This window comes from Maylandia zebra, linkage group LG7 (genome assembly GCF_041146795.1).
Source record: "Maylandia zebra isolate NMK-2024a linkage group LG7, Mzebra_GT3a, whole genome shotgun sequence".
Lineage (NCBI taxonomy): Eukaryota > Metazoa > Chordata > Actinopteri > Cichliformes > Cichlidae > Maylandia > Maylandia zebra.
Genome location: NC_135173.1, coordinates 68,362,645 through 68,384,056, shown reverse-complemented (window position 1 = coordinate 68,384,056; position 21,412 = coordinate 68,362,645). Strand labels below are relative to the sequence as shown.

Genomic DNA, 21,412 nt, shown 5'->3' with positions numbered 1-21,412 from the left:
ATAATCTTCCAATTTAGAACTACAAGTTAAAAAAGAACTAATATAAATAAAATACACTTCAGCTAAATACTTAAAAAAATAATTTATTTTCCTAAACCACTAAAAGGACTAAAGTACGGAGCCCCGCAGGGGACATGGGAGAAAAAAAAATTAAGACTGACTTTTGCGAGATCTCGCAAAAGTCCGTCTTAATTTTTTTTTTCTCCCTAATTTTTTTTCTCCCATGTCCCCTGCGGGGCTCCGTACTAAAGAGCCGCAGGTTGCCGACCCCTGCTCTAACCTTTTGTGCAGATTTTAGATGAACATGAACAACAATCCATGTTTAGCCATTCAAGCCGACTCCCCTGTAAGATGCCTCACAGTGGTTTGAGCCACTTCTTCTCCCAGCTGCTCTCTTTAGAGGTCGCTACAGGAGATCATCTGCCTCCATCTCCTCCTATCCCAGCAGCCAACCTGCTGCCAGTCCTCCTTCACTACATCTACAAACCTCCTTGAGATCTTCTTCTTTTCCTCTTGCCTGGCAGCCCCATCTTCATCCTCCTTTCTCCTTCCTCTGCATATGAAGCTCTGTCTGCATTAAAAACTCAATGAATTTTAAGGTAGTCCATGACTGACTTTGTTTGGTTCTTATTTATGATAGGCTCATTTTCTTGTGATACCCCATTAACAAACTTACTGCAACCACTTGGAGAAAAAGGAAGGAAACCAGACAAAGTCAGGACCAGAGCCGAGTGAGCAGAAATCACAAAATGAAGCATAAACAAAATGCAAAAGCGTGACGTGTGTTCAGACACAAAGTTAAAAGACAACTCAGCTGGTGTAAGTAAGCATGGTCATCCCAGGTGTGTGTGTGCTCAGCATAGTTTCGAGGATAAGCTCAGTAATAATTAATAGGAAACTTACCTGGCTGCAATGGCACAAAGGGGTACATCTCCATGGTGACAACCTGCAAGGCCTGCAAACACACACACACACACACACACACACACACACACACACACACACACACACACACACACACACACACACACACACACACACACACACCTCCTGCTGAGGTGGATGGATGTGATAGAGCTGCAGGTTATCACCAGTTGAGAAACATGCACAAGTCATACCAGCCTCTGAAACCCGTCACCAACCGTTACCTGCAGCAGCGATGGGACCAGATAAACTACGAAAACCACCGCAGGAAGGTAAGGGTGGAGGATGAACGGTGGTGAGGCTGAAGGGTGGAGGATGAACGGTGGAAGGTGCCACTGGTACACACAGGGCTCTGTGCTGGTTTTCCATCAGAGCTGGATTCAGGTGAGGTGGGACTGAAGGAGCTACAGATGGAGGTGATAATGAAGGACGGGTGGAAACTGGTTTAGATTAGAGGCCAAACTAGGGCTCGGTATCAGGATATAAACACGGTTATTCCTGCTGTAAAGTTTCAACATGAAAGTCTATGGGGACTGACTCAGTGTGGAGCCCTCGGGATCTCGCAAAAGTTTCTCGTACTCTAAGAACCGGGTCTACGTACCCTTGCCCCTGGAGGGGGGAACTGCACCCAGACCCAGGTGGTGTTACCCTTTTCCCTGCGGTGGGGAGAAGCAGGCCGCCCCGACTCGCAGCAGCAGGGAGGCCCCACACTCCAGCCAAATGCTCGCTCGTTAACAGAGTTGGTTTTGGTGCAAAGTGAACATTGACTGGTTTAATTTTTGTAATTGACATTAAATGTCTGCACATGTTCCTATCATAATATTAGCTCGTATCAACTGACCTTCACATTTTCAACCAAAAACAGCTAAAATGTAGATGGCACATTAATCAGAAACTTGGGTGGAGGAGGTGGGGCCACAGGCCACAGCTTTTATTTTACAGAGCTTCAATCTGAGAGATGATGCAGAAGCTTCTGACAAACGTTAACACTAATGTGTTAGATTATAGAAATGATAGAAGACATCTCTGAACAGAAGCAGACAAAACTCCAGTAACACAGAGAAACAGGACACAGCAACAGACACAGGCCGAGGGGTTCAACACGCGTGAGGTAACCAGGGAAACACAGCTGGACACAATCAAGACAACGAGACGAGCGGGAAGTAAAACTAAACACAGAGTACAAGATAAAGGTGACAGAGACTTAACGAGTCACAGGAGGCAGGAATTAAATATGAATGACTATGAAGAGAAACCAGGTCGTCAGCAAGAAGAGAGGACTCTGATAACAAGTCTGGACAAGGACGACCAGAACGATGAAGAATTAAAGACTCTAAAGAAAAAAGGAAAAACTCGGGGATGCTAAAACACCTACACCTCCCCCAGGATGATGTGCCAATAAAAACTGGTTTTATTGTCCTTCACAATAAAAACAAAACTATAAACCGGTGAGTCACAGTGACCTGGGTTTACCTTTTCAGGTGAACTCCGCCCTGCCTGCAGTGGACACCAAGGGCAACAGGACACCAGCTCACATCCAGCTCAAGCTGAAAAAACTGCAGGTCACACACACACACACACACACACACACACACACACACACACACACACACACACCTTGTGTTTGAGGGACTGGGATCTGCTTCTGTGCTTCAGCTGCAGGATGAGCGTCTGTCAGTCGTCGACAGAGACAATCACCTCCTGGCCTCCAAACTAGCCGACATCTTTTCCTCCAAAGGCCTCGTGGACCACAGGAACCAGTACCACCTGAGGAGGTAAGGTGTGTTCATGATGAAGCCGTTCACGGGTATCTGGGTTTCCGTACAGCAGCGTGTCTGTGTCATGTTTTCTCTTTTGATTTCTCATCTTTTCCAGTCTGAATGCGAACAAGAGGAAGCACGAGCTTCTGTTGGTCACCCATCAGAATCAGGCCATCTACCAACGAATCACATCTCGCCAGTCAGAGTATCGCCGCCAGCTGTGGTTGGATGACTGGGAGAGGACGGAGCGTCGTCTGGACAACATTTCTCGTTACCCGAGAAAGCCAGCAGACAAACAGGTGAGTTGACGGAGGGAGCTCAGGTGTCCTGATACATCCTGGTGTTCAAAGATGCTGAATGTAAGAACTCTTCACAAAATGCTCTTCAGTGCACACTCAGCACTCCCAGGTTCCCTGGATACTGGAACCCTGTAGATGATGATGATGATCACTGGTGTCTCTGTGTCCACAGAGGCCGAGCAGAAAGGTGAAGTTTGCCGCCGTGGAGAGCAGCGAGCCGTCTGCGAGCTGCAGAGACTCCAACACTGACAGCACCGACTGAGAAACCTCCTGAAACACAAACACAACCGTCTGTCTCCAACCAGACCATCTGTCCTGTCCCATAATAAAAGGGTCCGAGCATGATCACGTTTCTGCCTCTCTTCACAAACTGTGCATGGTCACGTTGTTCCACACAAAGGCTGATTCATTTCAGAGGTTTTACAAAAGTCCATTTCTGTACCTGCACATCCTTCCTACCACTCTACCCCAAAGGGTTAGTGACGGTACCTGCAGGTGGCGCTGTGCACCAAACAGGTTCATCAATGTTCTCTGAGCTTCACTAAAAAGTAAATGTGGAGATGGTACAAAGTATGAAAAACCCTGTTCCTGGTGTTCCTCATATGTGCGAGCGCAACAAGTGGACATCTGGGTCTCACTAGTCTCACTAATTAACATAGCTGCCTTCACGGTTAGCTGATCTGCATTTTGACAAGTTAGGGAACAAAGTCACAATTTGTCTCAAAGTTGTACTAAAGATACTAGTTAACTGTAGGTTAAGTAGTATGTAATCTAAAAGATCAAACTAAAAGAGTAACAAGTTAATCAGCTTAGGGATCTTCACTAATTAACTAGTGGCCTTTCCAGTGAACTACACACTTTGAGCCTTACTTTTCTTGCTACTTTACTGGTAAGTGAAAAAAGAGCTCAACTAGTTCGTTGCTCATCATTTTTACCTTTACTAGTTACCTACTTGGATTTATTTGCTGTAATGAAGTAAAATCTCACCTTTAAAGTCAAAACTCGTAACTAGTGGATACTTTGGTTCTGCCTAATTAATGAGTTAGTTAACCACTTTGAGCCTAACTAGCAGAATTAAAAGGAGCTTCAGTTATTAAGTCAGCTTTTGAGGTTTCACTCACTCATGAGTAGATCATTTAGTATTAAACTAATTTAGCAATGATATTGAACTTAAAGGGGTGAAGGTTAGTTTAGTCAGCCTGCTGACCTTCACTGTTAACTAGCTGCTAGTTTCTGCCCATGATGGACTTGAATGAAATATTTTCATATTTGACTGAAGGAGTCGCTGACTGTAAATGAAAGATGCTGAACTTCGGGTATCCTTCTGTTATTAACCCCGTCACTCTCCTGGAGTGAAGGGGTTCCACTTTTGCACACCTGTGTATGAGCCCATGAACATATGGCGTTATTTTTGTGCCTCTGAGCGCACGTAAAAAAAAATTGCAGGTGCAAGTGTTGCATTTTGAGGAGAAATTTGAGTGAACAAAATTCATTGCTGCGTGCAAAAACTGTATTTCAGTGTTTGCTGTTATCCCCGCACACACACATACACACGCACACACACATGCGCGCGCGCACGCACGCACACATGCATGCGCACGCGCACGCGCACACACGCACACACACACAACAGCAGCTCCTCTCGCTCAGCTTTTGAATTTGCGCTCGCTCGCAGTGTGTCGCTCGCGCTCTCAACATTTCTGCCCGTGCGCGCTCAACTCTTTCTCTACACCGTTATATTTGTGCCACAAAACACATAGCAAACACTGAAATACGCAGCAACGAATTTTGTTCACTCAGATTCAGCTTTTCTTCGCTCAAAATAAATTTCTCCTCAAAATGCAACACTTGCACCTGCAAACGTTTTTTTACGTGCGCTCAGAGGCACAAAAATAACGCCATATGAACACAGCCCTGGAGTAATTCATTATAAATTAGGGCACATTTCTGCTGAGGTCATGTATGGACCGGACAACGTCTCAGCTTGTCCCCTGATTTCTCCACTAGGAGGCAGCAGACACTCGTCTCTGCTCAGCGATGAGCAGCGATGGAAATTTCAGAAAGCGCGTCTCTGGAAAAGATTACAGACTCACGCTGGAGCCGCACTGAGCTCACACAGTGATATAATGCAAACCAGGGCGCCTAAGCCTCGTATTTGTTGACTTATTATAAAACATTAATTTGCTCTGTATTTGCTGTCAGACACGTCAGCTGGGTAAAATGGTCTTGCACACACGTCTACACTTTACTGTAAAGGAATGCACGATGATGAGCTGGACCTCTGTGCCCTGACAGATTTGTGTTTTCAGGCTTTAAATAGACGTTATCCATGTAGCAGTTTTCAACTAAAAAGACTTCATCTTATCACACACACACACACACACACACACACACACACACACACACACACACACACACACACACACACACACACACACACACACAGAGAGAGAGTGGGAAACCTGGGGTTAATTTATCGAGCTGATAAGCACCTCCATGAGACGTCTCAGCCTCACCGATGATTTTAGGGTGAGCGAAGCCAGATAAGAAACAGATATCCAGGTTAAGCTGAAGCTCTGCGCCGCTGTGAGAGCTTCACCTGTTTGTGGAAAAGCCCTTTAACGCTGTGCGCCTGTCCCGATCCCTGGCTGGACCTGAACCTCTGCGGGCCATCTGGGAACGGTTAACGGCGTCTGTAACCGTAAAGCAGGTCCGGGCAACTCTCCCGGCAACAAAAGCAACATTAAATGATCAGAAATGATTGAGTGACTCTCTCCTTTAAATGTTGAGCTGAAATATTCCTGCCTAAAGATGTGCATGTGCAGGATGATTTCTTGAAAATCCAGCATGGCACTTATTGGAGAGCGGCTGTAGCTTCAGTGTTTTACAGCACTCCACTTTATTAAGATCAGAAGCAGCAGCACTCAGACCTGCTTCATCACATCTCGGGCCTGATGTTCCCCAGAGGAGCAGCAGAGTCGCTGTTCTCACGGTTACACCGAGGCAGTAAAAGGAGCCGCTGGGTAAAGGTCAGAGAGATGTTTGCACGCCCGAGACCACGATTCATATTCCACAATCTGATCTGCGGTTAGGAAATGAAAGCACTTTAAGTAAAGTTATGGAAAGAAGGCGGTTTTGTCTAAATGCTGATAAAGTCCCATTCTTCTGGATTAAATCGGACCACAGTCTTTCCCTGACGTTAACCTCGGCTGACAGTGTAAAACCACGACCATGAAAACGTTAAAAATGGGCCTTTCGCGTGGGAAGCTGCTCTCTGTCCACGTCCTGGCCTTTGCAGGGCCGTTAATAGGATTTTTAGAGTGGTGGGGCGTGCAGGAGGGAACCTAGAACTGGTCGTGGGTGGAGGAAGGGATAAGGGGGTCCGTGTGAAATCAGAAACATCTCTCAGACATGTTTCTGATTCTTTTTCAGCAGTTTTAATTGCAGTGTTATTTTAATTTATAATCTACATAGTAACATAATAATAACAACAACATAATGACAGTTTAATGTCTAACCTGTATCGCTTTTATTTTATTTATCTTTTTAGCTTCAAATAGTTGTACAGCACTTTGTTTGAAAGCGCTTTAAAAATAAAGTTGTTGCTATTATTATTATTATTATTATTATTATTATTATTGTTATTAACTGCATTCCTTGAATTCAGCGTCTTTCCTTCTTGAGCTACAAAAAGGGTGAAAATTTCCCAAATTTCCCTACTTTTCACTTTCATCTCTGACAAAAACCAAAAACAGTCAGATCGTCAGCATGCCGGATTCATCCCCTCTGGAAGAGAGGGTAGACTTCAGCCGTCCTGGATTTGGAGAAAATGTTGAGCCGTTTATCAAAATTGGCAGATTGTCGGGAACGCTGCCTTGAATCTTAATGCAGAGCAGCCGGGCCTCCAACCAGCAGCCAGCACTGTTTAAGGAGCCCACAGAAGGAGTATCAGGAGGACCCTGGGTTGCAAAAGTACACGAGACACTGGACCGCTCCTCTTCTGTTACAGCAGTCGACGTGATAATGATGAGATATTACTAACAGGGTCGTTCCATCACAGGTCAACACGGGACGATTTACATGCAGATTTTATGGTACAAAGTTTGAACATATATGATGATTTTTTATATTTATTTATTTTAAAAGAAGAAGGACTGTCCAACTGACTTTCAGGCCACATTAAAATGTCTCAGAAAGATAAAATCCTGATGTTTTCACTGGTCTTTGTTACCATCCAAACGAATCAGTACAGTTTGGGACAGATACATTACAAAATGTCTGAGTCTTGGCTAATTTCTCTGTTATAATTAGTGTGCCATATGGAAACTCCAGATGTCAGTTCTGTTCAGATCAGACTATCTACTGATATTTTAGTTTGTCAGATAAAACGTCATATTTGCTCAATCCAGCATGAAAGCTGAATGAAAACAGCATTTTCTTCATTTTGAGACTAAGAATTTCATGTTATATATAAAATTGTAATTGAATATTGTCACTGGTTGATTTTTGCAGTGAGATTTGTGTTTGTATTAGTGTGTGCTCACATATCGGGCTTTACAGGACTGCATTCATTTTGTTCATATTTTAGTTCAATTCAGTGTTATTCACACAGCGCCAAATCACAACAACAGTCGCCTCAAGGTGCTTTATACTGTAAGGTCGACCCTAAAAATATACATACAGAGAAAACCCAGCAATCATATGACCCCCTATGAACAACACTGGTGACAGTGAAGGAAAAACTCCCTTTTAACAGGAAGAAACCTCCAGCAGGACCAGGCTCAGGGAGGGGCGGGGCCATCTGCTGTGATTGGTTGGGGTGAGAGAAGGACAATGGGATTTACAATACTATCTATCTGTTAATAGGAAAATTGTACTTAGTAGTCAGTATAATCTTTTAGTGATATAAGTTTGCATATGGTAGAATGCTGCATGTAATCATTTGTGTGTAGAAGTATACAGTTGGTGGCATATTGAAAGAATGTCTCATCCTAGGGGGCCTGTAACACTTCAAGGTGTTTTAGCGTCCACCCCCACATCCTGGGAGCATGGGGAGAGGTCGTACCTTGTTTTATTGTTTTAACGTAGCTATGTCTGTTATAGTCTAAGTGCCTTTTGTTTAGATGAACTGCTGGACTTCTTCACTGTGTTATCTAGGATGAACCATCTAGGGTGAGGGGGAGACTACCCTCTTTATGACCAAGGATGTACCTTTTGTGCTTTCATGTTATACGACCCTTTGATCAGCAGGACCCCACACACACACACACACACACACACACACACACACACACACACACACACACACACACACACACACACACACACACACACACACACACACTGAAGTATAAATAAAGACCGGGGCAGTCCTCAGCGCGAGGCTCAGTTTGGAGGCCGCCCTTGCTAGCAAGAAGTTCTATGTGTTTCTCTTCTCTGAGTCTTTACTGAAGAAGTGTTTTAGAGTATATTTCTTAACATTATCTATCTATCTATCTATCTATCTATCTATCTATCTATCTATCTATCTATCTATCTATCTATCTATCTATCTATCTATCTATCTATCTATAAATAAATATACATTCAACCTTTCAATCTTTCTACCATAAAACTTTTATCCAATCAGAGATGTTTGAGGAAAGTGTTCTGGAAATGCCGCCGACTGCTCTGCACCGCCGTGTCCACCTCCATGTTTTGTTGGATCAGCCATCTTCACACATACACGGTGTTTTATTTGTTTATTACAGTTTTCTCACATCACTATTAACATTTGCACAGCAGTTTGTGTATTTCTCAAAACTGGTGCAAACTGGAAAACGGCCTGGGACATCAGTGGTTGCTCTCTGTCAGTGCGATTTCTTCCACGCCTTCTGCCTTTGGCCAGACTGAAACCACCTCAACAATGTATATGAATGTGTGCAGTGGTGCTCTGGCTTCCAGCTCCACACTTTACAGAGAGAAATGTAAGAACGTTTCCTGTGTAACATAATGCATTTTGTATGTTCTGTGAGTATATACACTGAATTGCCATTGTACTGCATGAAACTACACAGAGTAAAGCAGATTACAGCAGAGAATTGTTTGAAAGCAACTGATATACGTCCAAGAGCATTTGCAGTTTGTTCAGAGGAAGGCGACACTATGATGCTCACAAATGACTAAATGTTGTGGAGGTTGCACTAATGGTTTTGAGAGTTTTCATTCTGATCTGAGAACAGCACCAAAGCGACTGAGAAAAACTGTCACTTACATATAAATCATGCGTGGTCTCCATAGAGTGCCGGTTCCACGGAGGCCGAGGTTCCACGGAGGCCGAGGTTCCACGGAACCCGAGGTTCCACAGAGGCCGAAGTTCCACGGAGGCCGAGGTTCCACGGAGGCCGAGGTTCCACAGAGGCCGAGGTTCCACGGAAGCCGAGGTTCCACGCAGGCCGAGGTTCCACAGAGGCCGAAGTTCCACGGAGGCCGAGGGTCCACGGAGGCCGAGGTTCCACGGAGGCCGAGGTTCCACAGAGGCCGAGGTTCCACGGAAGCCGAGGTTCCACAGAGGCCGAAGTTCCACAGAGGCCGAGGGTCCACGGAGGCCGAGGGTCCACGGAGGCCGAGGTTCCACGGAAGCCGAGGTTCCACAGAGGCCGAAGTTCCACAGAGGCCGAGGGTCCACGGAGGCCGAGGTTCCACGCAGGCCGAGGTTCCACAGAGGCCGAAGTTCCACGGAGGCCGAGGGTCCACGGAGGCCGAGGTTCCACGGAGGCCGAGGTTCCACAGAGGCCGAGGTTCCACGGAAGCCGAGGTTCCACAGAGGCCGAAGTTCCACAGAGGCCGAGGGTCCACGGAGGCCGAGGGTCCACGGAGGCCGAGGTTCCACGGAGGCCGAGGTTCCACAGAGGCTGAGGTTCCACGGAAGCCGAGGTTCCACAGAGGCCGAAGTTCCACAGAGGCCGAGGGTCCACGGAGGCCGAGGTTCCACAGAGGCCGAGGTTCCACGGAGGCCGAGGTTCCACGGAAGCCGAGGTTCCACGGAGGCCGAAGTTCCACGGAGGCCGAGGGTCCACGGAGGCCGAGGGTCCACATCAGCGTTTCCTCGGTGTTTCCTGTTCCATCCTTCTGTGTCAGCTCCCTCAGGTTAAGTTCATCCATGTGTCTGTTCACCAGTTTAGTTATGGTTCTCACTTCCTGTTTTATTTTGATAGTTACTTGTCACTGTTGTTTTGCATTTATTGTGACTTCCCTTGTGTGATCACCTGTGTCTCCCCTCATTCGTCCTGTGCCGTCTTGCTTCTGTTCTTTGTCTCCATGTGTTTACAATCAGTTCTCTTGCTGGACGTCTGTTTTTTAATTTCCTCCTTGTGGACTTTGTGTGTTCTGGACTTTTCTTTGCCTTTAATGAAGTTAGTTTCCTGTTTTACACCCACCTACATCTACACTAAATCTGAATGTCATGACATTGTGTTAAATGCACCTGAGCAATGAGAGGAGGCGAGTGTGCAGCTGTTACAGCACCATCCACTCCCGAGGACCAAGAGATGGTCTCACCTGTGACCTGAGGAGGGCCCAACACTCCCAGCACCTTCATCACATGTGAGAACAGCTGATTAACAATGGTCATGTCTGCTCCATGGAGTCAGATCAGTGTTAACCTTCTTCCATTCCCCCCCGATGTCAGGTATGACTTATTTTGCTAAAGCTGCAGTCTGACCTGATTGGATGGCTGTCAGTAAATTTCAGTGAGAGGAGCCAATCATGACCAAGTTGGTCTGGAATTAGACTGTTAGAATACAGACTACTTTATTCTACTGGAGCAAAATCTATCATTTTATTCTAATTAATAAACAAAAAACAACATACTTACTGGATGCACTGTTTTCCATTTAATGTAAGATGCTTAAGAGCTTTGAGTGAAGTTGAACTGTGATGGTTAGCATTCAGTAAACTACACTGATCTCCGTTTCAACGTGTTCTCTGTAAGTACACATTCCTGTCTGATTACTGAAGAGAGAAAAACCTGATGATCAAAAGCAGGTTGAAGGTGCATCAAACATTCAAGCAGGTGTTTGATTCATGATGCGGGTGCGCTCGAAAGCAGAAAACCACAGACGGGGACATAAGTGTAACCAGAGAGGTCGAAACAGACCAGAATAACATGAAGCTCTGACACGAGAACCACCAACAGGGTGACAAATACAGACTGAAAACACCACAGCGCTCTGAGATCATTTCATCCACAGAAATAACCACAGAGCAGACTCATAACTCTGCCACCGAGCCTTTAAACCGAGCTCTTTAATTTCCTCACTCCCAGTAAGCTCAGCTAAGTACTGGAAAAATACAACTTTGTACAACACGTCCATGACAGAGGACACAAACACAACATGACAACTGTCCAGCAGACTGTTTTACCCAGAAACGAGTCTTTCTGACAGACATGTGACAGGCTGCAGGTCTCTGTCACTGAGACTCAGAACCCTGAAAACAGTATGTTGGTGTCTGATGCAACGACCGTGAGCCCTCTTCCTCACTCTTGGCCTCTGCAGCTTTGATGAGCAGCTCAGGGTGTAACTGCAGCCCACGGGCTCACGGGGGCTCCGACATGAGCCGTCTGAATGCCCCAGGAAAGAATCGCTCTCAGGCCGGCTCGGTTTCAGTGCGGATGTTCAGGTGATTTCAGGAAATGCGTTTGGACCGGGGCACGGTTAAAGAGACACTCGGTCCTTTTTGTATCAGACATCCACCTCTACCTGAGCTGAAAGCTTAAAATCTTCCTCTATGCCGCCTCATGTCACATAAATTATGATGGGTTATAAAATAACACTGACGCAAAAAGAACTGAAAATTCTCCATCTTTCACTTCAGATTTGATTCCTGCTGTGTGATAGAAATAATTGTACGATCCTCAGGGAAATATAAATATAAGCTTTGTTTGCTTTTCCTGCAGCGAGAGCTGAAGCTAACAGAGGCTGAGTGAAAGTGAACCAGGACATAATCGGTGTCACGCAGGGAGCCGCGCTCGCTGACCGACCCTCGGCTGCTCGTCCATCTGTTTCGCTTTAATTCTGCTGCTTTCACTCCCAGTTTCCACTTGTTTTTCCAGACAGAGTGACAGCAGCATGCCGCCGTCCAGCTCGCTGCACGCCAGCATCTTTTTATTGATGGGGAGGGAGCGTCTGTGAGTGTGAGCGTGTATGATTAACAGAGTGGAAAGTGTGCTGACACAGTCACACTGTGGAGTTTCGTCCCATCCAAGGACAATAAGCTCAGCTTCAGGTTCAACATGTGGAAGTAAACTTCCTGTCACGGGCCAGATGAATAATTCCTCAAACTTAAACTTTATTTATACAGCGTCAAATCACAACAACATCACCTCGAGGCGCTTTGTGTTGTACGGTAGACCCTACAATAACACATACAGAGGAAACTCAACAATCACATGGCCCCTGTGAGCAAGCAGGAACAAACACGTTTACATCCTGATACACAAACCTCTTAATTTCTCCCTGAACGAGGGAGGATGTTTGTATTACTCACGTGTTTAATCGTATTAACGTGTAAAGTTTGCAGTATTAGCTGATACCGTATCACTTCTATCCCACTCGTGGTCACTTCTCGCTCCAAACAAATACGTAACGCGGTCACGCTCACAATCCTAAAATTACGTTACGTCCAAAACCAACAGGCGGCGTCATGGTGACTATGTCCATCTTTTATATACAGTTTTTGGAGCCTGGAGTGGGCGTGAGAGGAACTGCAGGCTTTGTGTAGCTTTTTTTGTTAGCAGGTTTGAAACAAAACAATTCAAAATGATCAAGTGCACTTATGGACACGTGTACTTACAGATGTATTTAAAACTGCACCGCTCTGTGGTTGGATGCACTTCCTGACTGTTTATCCATTATCCCAGTGCTCCCGGGGAGTTTTGGGCAGATGTTCACATCTGGGCTTCAGCACCGTGTGGAATCACAGACTCACATGGAGGCATTTCCTGTTTGTGCAGCGACTGAGACATTAAAGCTCCTGCTGTGAAAAGAAAAGGTGACCTTTAAGAGGCTCTTTAAAAAATCAGACACATGAGGCAGGAGGAGGTGCATTTACTCCTCCTCCTCCTCTCTTCTTCACACATCAGAGCAGCAGAGCCGGGACTCACTCACTCACACTCTGTTTATTTCTCTCTCAGACGCACTCATGGATTATCACCACCTTCTGCTGCTGTGGACCTACAGCTTCCTGCCAGGTGAGCGATGCAACAGGTAACACAGAGCAGGTCAGAGAGGTCACATCAGACAGGTGCTGCTGATGGTCCACCAGCAAGATGAGGACTTTGAGTCCAGGTCCAAAATCTGGATAGAAAGCTTTTGGATGTGGACTGTTTCCTCTTTGAAACTGCAGACAGGCTGCAGCTCCTTCAACATCTGGACTTTTCTTTCTCTTCCCAAAATTCATTTCGCTCTGGTTTGTTAAAAGTTCTTAGATCCTGACATTTATCAGCCTCTGTCAGACTTTCTAACATTTTCGAGAGACAGTGAGCCTTCGTGAGCATGAGTGCACACAGATCCTTTTTGTTTAGTGCAGGTGTTCAGATTAGTTTAACATGAAGCCTTCTGCGGTCCCGAAGAGACCCGCATGCGCAGATGAGGCAAAACAAGGACGTCACATGCAGCTCTCCGACGGCAGGCTTGTGTTTTGCTGCTGAGGCGCAGCAGAGAGTTCCCAGATGAGAAGGAAGATTTTAAATTGGAGTAATGGCTGCTTCAGACACTCAGGTGTGTGGAGAGCAGTGTGCAAAAGTGGATGTAGCCGGCCGACTGCGGTTTCTGGCTCAAGCTCCTTAATGCGAAATTCAAACTTCAATAGAGTTGGTGTGAAGTTTGTGTGTCAGGCTGCAAACATGTTTATTTCTGCTGTAACGTTTTAACCCTCTCCAGGCAGACGTTGCAGATTTGCAACAGTTAAAAACCAACAACCTGATCACCCCACATACATATTTTATGAGTTTTTTTACTCAGAAGTACCACTGCAGGACTTGGTTGTGCATTAGCAACAAAAAACTTAATTTGAGCCTGAGAGGGTTAACACAGAAGTCTATGGGGACTGACTCACTGCTGCCTCTGCTGGACGTCAGAGGAACTGCAGAGTCTTTAAAGATCGAGGTCTCAGAGAGGATGTTCAAGAGGTTTATGTTGGTTTTGCATTTAACTTGGTGAAGACAGGGAGCACTGAAGCTTCACCACCAACTTTCAGACTAAACTGGAATATTCCAAAATCCATTAAAAAGGTGCCATGCTTATTTATCATGGTAAAAAATGACCTGATGGTACTACAAGGCAAGAATTCCCAGGTAGAAAGACCCAAATGAAACCCTGGTGTTTCAGTCCAGGCTGGGCAGTCCATCAGGGAAAGCGGGAGTGCGAGGAAACAAACGTACAAAGTAGGAAAAGAAAACTGAGCGAGCAGGAAGCAGCATCCCTGCTGTGCAGAGCGATCAGCTGACCACCTGTGTGGGAAAACAATAAAGGCAGGAAGCTGAGCGCAGTAAGATGTAAACGGAGTAACTTCAAAATAAAACAGGAAATAACAGGAACATCATTTGATTTTGTGACATCTGTTGGAAAGCATGCGAGGCCGTGTTGGCGCTGCTGATGTCTCCATCCTCTGCAGCACTGCGGTGTAGGATTACAGACTGGCCCTCCTCAGTCCCAGCGGACGGTCGCAGGAACCATTTTTCCTGATTTCTTCTGTTTAAACTGTTTCCTCACACTGAAGCCGTCCCTCTCCTCTTTATTGCATCAGTGCAGTTTGGTGTGATGGCTGGAGGATCAGGCTGTTGTCCCCGGAGGTTCGGCGGTCTGCAGGGCGATGAGGTTTTCTGCAGGATGTCAGAGGATAAAACGATTTAACAGCACGCCGTGGCTTTTAGGCAGATCGTTACGCTCTCGCTGTTGTTGCTGCTCCTCAGTTTGTGGTTGGTTGCACCAAACAGGAAGTCATTAGTTACCACACCCTCCTCGACAGGTGCTCTGAGAACTCGTTCCTGTGCTGTTTGAATCTGATTTCACCTCATCTGCAAACCGATTAACCTGCCGCTCAGAGCTGTCTCTACACCAGCGTTCTAATGTTCCACGTGTCTGAGCGAACACACAAACTCCCTGAGCGTCCCGTGGACCACTGTGAGCGCCAGCAGACGTGTGCACTGTGGTCACGCCAGCATCCAAGTTACATGTTTACTAAAGTAATCAAATTACAGCATTTATGTTAGACGACTTTTAATTAACTGCTTCAGCCCACTTACAATGAGAATGTAAACAATCTTGTTCATGTGCAGCATGTTAACACTATTGGAAGCAAAAATAACTTGAACTCCAATAAAGCTCTGACTGTATTGTGAGTCTGTGGTCTGGGAGAGAGTCTGTAACTCTGTCTGCAACATACAGTAAATAATGACCAATGTTGGGTAATTAATTATTTAGTTACTTCTTCAAAAAAGTAACTGAGTTTTGCAAACAAAGTTTTTTGCAGCTGTTTACCTAAAAATGCAGCCAAGGTGTTTTTAAATAAACATTTCAAACTATTTACAGAACAATCAGCTGTTCTGCATCAAATCTGATGCCACACAAATTATTTGTGTCGCTCCAAAAATAATTTGTGTCCACTATGAGATGAAGGAGAACATCAGCCTGATACCTGCAGGCCTGACAGCAGCAGATGTGTCACTGCTGTAACACCTGTAACACTCAGCAGGCGCCTCATTGTTCTGACACACAACAACACTACTGACTACACTACACACTCACTACACACTGACTACACACTGACTACACACTAACTACACACTAACTACACACTAACTACACACTAACTACACACTAACTACACTCTAACTACACACTGACTACACACTAACTACACACTAACTACACACTAACTACACACTAACTACACTCTAACTACACACTGACTACACACTAACTACACACTAACTACACACTAACTACACTCTAACTACACACTAACTACACACTAACTACACACTAACTACACTCTAACTACACACTGACTACACACTAACTACACTCTAACTACACACTAACTACACTCTAACTACACTCTAACTACACACTGACTACACACTGACTACACACTGACTACACTCTAACTACACACTGACTACACACTAAATACACACTAACTACACTCTAACTACACACTGACTACACACTAAATACACACTAACTACACTCTAACTACACTCTAACTACACACTGACTACACACTAAATACACACTAACTACACTCTAACTACACTCTAACTACACACTAACTACACACTAACTACACACTAACTACACTCTAACTACACTCTAACTACACTCTAACTACACACTGACTACACACTGACTACACACTGACTACACTCTAACTACACACTAACTACACACTGACTACACACTAACTACACTCTAACTACACACTGACTACACACTGACTACACACTGACTACACTCTAACTACACACTAACTACACACTGACTACACACTAACTACACTCTAACTACACACTGACTACACACTGACTACACACTGACTACACACTAACTACACACTAACTACACACTAACTATACACAAACTACACTCTAACTACACACTAACTACACTCTAACTACACTCTAACTACACTCTAACTACACACTAACTACACTCTAACTACACACTAACTACACTCTAACTACACACTAACTACACTCTAACTACACACTAACTACACACTAACTACACAGTAACTACACTCTAACTACACTCTAACTACACACTAACTACACACTAACTACACTCTAACTACACACTCACTACACACTCACTACACACTAACTACACACTCACTACACACTGACTACACACTAACTACACACTAACTACACTCTAACTACACTCTAACTACACACTCACTACACACTAACTACACACTAACTACACTCTAACTACACACCACACTAACTACACACTGACTACACACTAACTACACACTAACTACACTCTAACTACACACTGACTACACACTGACTACACACTAACTACACACTAACTACACACTGACTACACACTGACTACACACTAACTACACACTAACTACACACTGACTACACACTAACTACACACTCACTAAACACTAACTACACACTAACTACACTCTAACTACACAAGATTTGTGCTAAACGTCTCAAATCTCTCACATCTCAAACACGCCGTCACTCCTAAAACGTCCTCCTCCCTAAACAACTAAAGGCCATGTTGCCATATCATTTTTTGATTGGTCAACATGGTACATTTTTCCACCAATAGGAAAGGGCAGGGGGAGGGGTTTGGTGTTGTTTTTGTTCACAGGCTTTCGAGCGTTTTCCTTATAAAACGCCGTTTTCACCGTTTCTTCCTGCAGTAAATATAAACAACGACAGTATTCAGGAAGGAAAACAAACACTGCAGATATTTTATCATAACTCTGGTTTTACGTGGCCGATCAACACAGTTTAAAAACTGGTATAAAGTCCACACTTTGTCCGTCAGTTGTTCCGTCTGTCCTGCTCACATCTCCAATGGTTGTACACGTTGTCATTAACGTGGCTTCACTCCACATCAGCCGCTTTGCTAAAACACCGGTGTCGCACATAAGGACGCTGTCAGAGCCTGTAAACCACGCTGATTGGATATGAATGCGAATCGCATCATTGGCTGGACTGTGGGATAAGGCGGCATCGTTCTGATCCCACACGGGAGCAGCCAGTCACTGACTCACACTGCAGAACAGAATTGTTAAAGTTTAATTTTAATTTCAGTGCAGGTCAGATTTTTTTTGTGCGCATCGCAGATTTTCTGTGCCAGCAGTGGGCAGCTTAGAGGGAGCACTGCTCTACACCCACCTCCAGCCACAGTAACCAAACAAACTGAAAGTTGAAAAGCTTCTCGTGTTTCTGCTGGTTTTGGCGTTTTACAGAAACCACAGACATGCAGCGTGCTGCTGTGATTTTGTCTGCTTCAGGCACAGAACAGCCTGAAACTCTTCTGATACATAGAAAACTTTTATATAACTAAAGAAAGCAGAGGTATTAACGGCGCAGCCAGCTCTGGGAGCAGCTCGGCCTGCTCTGGATGATGATCAGCATGATCTTTGATACGTGTCGTCTTATGTAAGCAGAAACTTTGAAGCAAACTGGAAAAAGTGATGTTTTTGAAGATATTTAAAAACAGACAAAGGTCTGATAGAACGTCTCGGACGAAGATAGTGAAGTGTTTGTGGAGCTCATGGTGCTGTTTGTGTATTTTGGAGATATCTGTAGAGTAAACTCAGTGCACTTTTTAAATGACGATTTCATTCATTAAGTGATCAAATCTACCTGCCCTGTGTGCAAAAGTAACTGCCCCCTACACCTGGTAACTCATTGTTCCAGCCTCAGCAGTGAGAACTGCAGTCCAGTGTTGCGATGCCTTCAGTGGGTCTTTCACGTCACTGTGGAGGATTTTTTGAATTCGGACCAATGGAGGGTTTTCCAGCATGAACGCTCATTTAATACTGGCTGCTCCAAAACGTCATTTTGTTGTTTGAGCCAATCAGAGGTGGACATGCGTTTCTGCTCATTGTCCTGCTGCCTTCAGGGCTTTCTGGTAGAGAGCAGAACTCACGGTTTCCTCACTTACAGCGAGTCGTCCTGAAGCTGGAGAGCAGCCCAGACCATCACACCTCCACCGTGTGACGTTCTCTTTATGAAATGCTGTTAGTTTGATGCAGGAAGCGGCACAGACGGGCTTTGGCAGCTCATCGAGCAGTGATCATGAAACGCTCCCGTCTTTGAACTGTTCTAAAAAAAGTGGAGATTTCTGTGGAAACAGGAACAAAACTAATCTCACAGCTGATACTCAATCTGGATTCTAATCTGCCTTCAATTATGAGACGCACATAGAAAAACCTGTCACTGACCACAGGTCGGGAGGATCGTCCACATCAGCGACCGTCAGACCCGGATCGATCCCTGCCCGGATTCCTGGCCCAGCTCAAACAGGGGCAGATTCCTCTGAGCCACGAGCAAACAAACACGACTCTTCTGGCTTCCAGCGTCTTTCACTTTTGTCCTCAGCAGCCAAACTCATCACCACTGCTGGCCAACGATCCCGGCAGCGTGCCCAGTTTTCCAATCGCGCCACAGCTGGGAGAAGCAAACCGGAGTGCTCAGGAAATACTTCAGCAGCATACGGACAAAAAGCAAATGGTCAAAAGGTCACACTGAGATCAAAAGGTTGTGAATGAATGCCATATGCATTTTAAACCTGGTGAATGACATATCAGCCAATCAGATGATCCCGTAACCAGAAACGCTCTCAGTGAGAAAGCTGAGAGCTGATTACGTCATCGGAGCAGGAGGAAAGACACAAAACCAACCAGTGATGACATCAGATCCACCACGGCATGGATGAGTTATGGGATTAGATCAAAATAACAGGACAGGACCAACTGTATGTACACGCTGGGGTCTGAGCAGGCAACAGGCACAATCAGGAAGTAAAAGGCACACAAAGAGATGAGACTACCAAATGGTCTGTATTTGTATAGCTTTATTAGTCCCTAAGGACCCCAAAGCGCTTTGCATATCCAGTCATCCACACATTCACACACTGGTGATGGCAGCTACAGTAGCCACAGCTACTCTGGGGCACCGACAGAGGCGAGGCTGCCGGACACTGGCGCCACCGGGCCCTCTGACCACCACCAGTAGGCAACGGGTGAAGTGTCTCGCCCAAGGACACAACGACCGAGACTGTCCAAGCCGGGGCTCGAACCGGCAACCTTCAGATTACAAGGCGAACTCCCAACTCTTGAGCCACGATCACCCCGGCGGTCGTGGCGACAGAGGGAGACAGAGGGAGACGAAACTAAAATAACGAAAACTAAAATAACAATAAAACGCTCCGTAACACTTTAAGATACGGCCCACGACTAAAGGCAGAATTCCCCTGTGATTAAAAGGAATGTCAGTGTATTATAATTATGATAATATATATATATGTGTAAGTATTATATGTTTACCTGCAAACACTTAAAGGCAGGAACACGCGTCAGGTTTTTACAGGAAAGGAAACACAAATGATAAATTAAGTAAATTTAAGTACAGCACAAGTCATTTTTAGCAGTGTGAAAATAGTATTTCCCATTTTCTGCTGGAGGTTTCTTCCTATTAAGAGGGAGTTTTTCCTTCCCACTGTCTCCAGAGTGCTGCTCATAGGGGTCATATGATTGTTGGGTTTTTCCTTGCAACATGAAGCACCTTGAAGTGATTGTTGCTGTGATTTGGTGATACGTGAATAAAGTCTGGACTGCAGAGATACCGTCTACGTCAGCAGCTTGATGATGTTAGGTTGATAGCACAGCTTCTGAGAGCAATAGCAGCCTGCGTTACAGCTGCTTTCACTTTGTTGGGCCGTTCCCAGCTCACGTGGCTGCAGGACTCACTGTGGACTGGTTTTAATGGGTGGTGAATAAAAACAAACCTTTTTCTGTCTTTCAGATCTTCAGCTCTGTTTCAACTTTGACACGAAGAACTTCAAGATCTTCGCTGGGTCTAAAGAAGCTCAGTTCGGGTACACGGTGCAGCAGCACGAGGCGGGAGGACAGCAGTGGTGAGCAGTGTTGGTCAAGTTACTTGAAAAAAGTAATCAGTAACTAATTACTGATTACTTCCCCAAAAAAGTAATCCCGTTACTTTACTGATTACTTATTTTCAAAAGTAATTAATTACTTAGTTACTTAGTTACTTAGTTACTTTTTAAAAACACGATTTACAACCTGAAGAGGTGATAGAGCGATAGATCTTTCAGCACAATTCTACTTTTTCTACATAATCCGTCATACAAAATGTAATCAAATGGAAAAGTCTCTTTTTTAACTTGTTTTATCATTTTTAATCTTTTAACTTTATGCATCAAGCAAAGATTTAATTATCTGCAACATTCTCTGACTGGAAGGAATTAGTTTAACATTTAAACCTATTTTCTGCACATTCCAGCACATAAAATAAAATATTTTTTTGTGTTTACACTCACTCTTTCAAATAGATGCAAGTAAAACACAGCAGAAAATAAATAAAGTCACAGACTCAGCGGTCCTGTTGCTCTATTTTCACCTGTAAAGCAGGAGTGGGGTAGGCGGAGGTTTACCCTGGTGCAGGTGTGCCGCGGTCAGTGGAAGAATCCGCGAGTTTCTCTGTGAGTTTCCCATTACGTCGTAGCTACTCGGTGCTTGTTGGAAGTTTAGGGGTTTTTTCGCTGTAAAAAGAAGTTTTCTTCCCACGCACAGCGGACACTAATGTTTTTGTCACATTTTATGGAATCAAACTCAAAGTAAGGTCAGTACTTCCACGCTTTAAACGCTGCACGCTCATACTCTCTC

General features: G+C 44.9%; 2 protein-coding genes across 3 annotated transcripts in view; both read left to right on the top strand.

The window, feature by feature from the left end:
- Nucleotides 1-281: 281 nt before the first annotated feature.
- On the top strand, nucleotides 282-3,328 carry si:ch211-284k5.2 (sperm axonemal maintenance protein CFAP97D1). Its single transcript, XM_004571549.5, has 5 exons — nucleotides 282-1,196; nucleotides 2,406-2,486; nucleotides 2,581-2,699; nucleotides 2,800-2,983; nucleotides 3,156-3,328. The coding sequence occupies exons 1-5, from the start codon at nucleotides 936-938 to the stop codon at nucleotides 3,243-3,245; spliced, it is 735 nt and encodes a 244-aa protein (XP_004571606.2). The 5' UTR covers nucleotides 282-935; the 3' UTR covers nucleotides 3,246-3,328.
- Nucleotides 3,329-13,122: 9,794 nt separating this feature from the next.
- The window catches only part of itga11b (integrin, alpha 11b), a 38,212-nt gene continuing 29,922 nt past the window's right edge, over nucleotides 13,123-21,412 (top strand). For both annotated transcript variants that reach the window (XM_004571485.6, XM_014410684.4), the window contains exons 1-2: nucleotides 13,123-13,214; nucleotides 20,532-20,643. In XM_004571485.6, coding sequence (XP_004571542.2) covers nucleotides 13,166-13,214; nucleotides 20,532-20,643 — 161 coding nt within the window. In that variant the 5' untranslated portion in view covers nucleotides 13,123-13,165. The remainder of the gene's footprint in view (nucleotides 13,215-20,531; nucleotides 20,644-21,412) is intronic.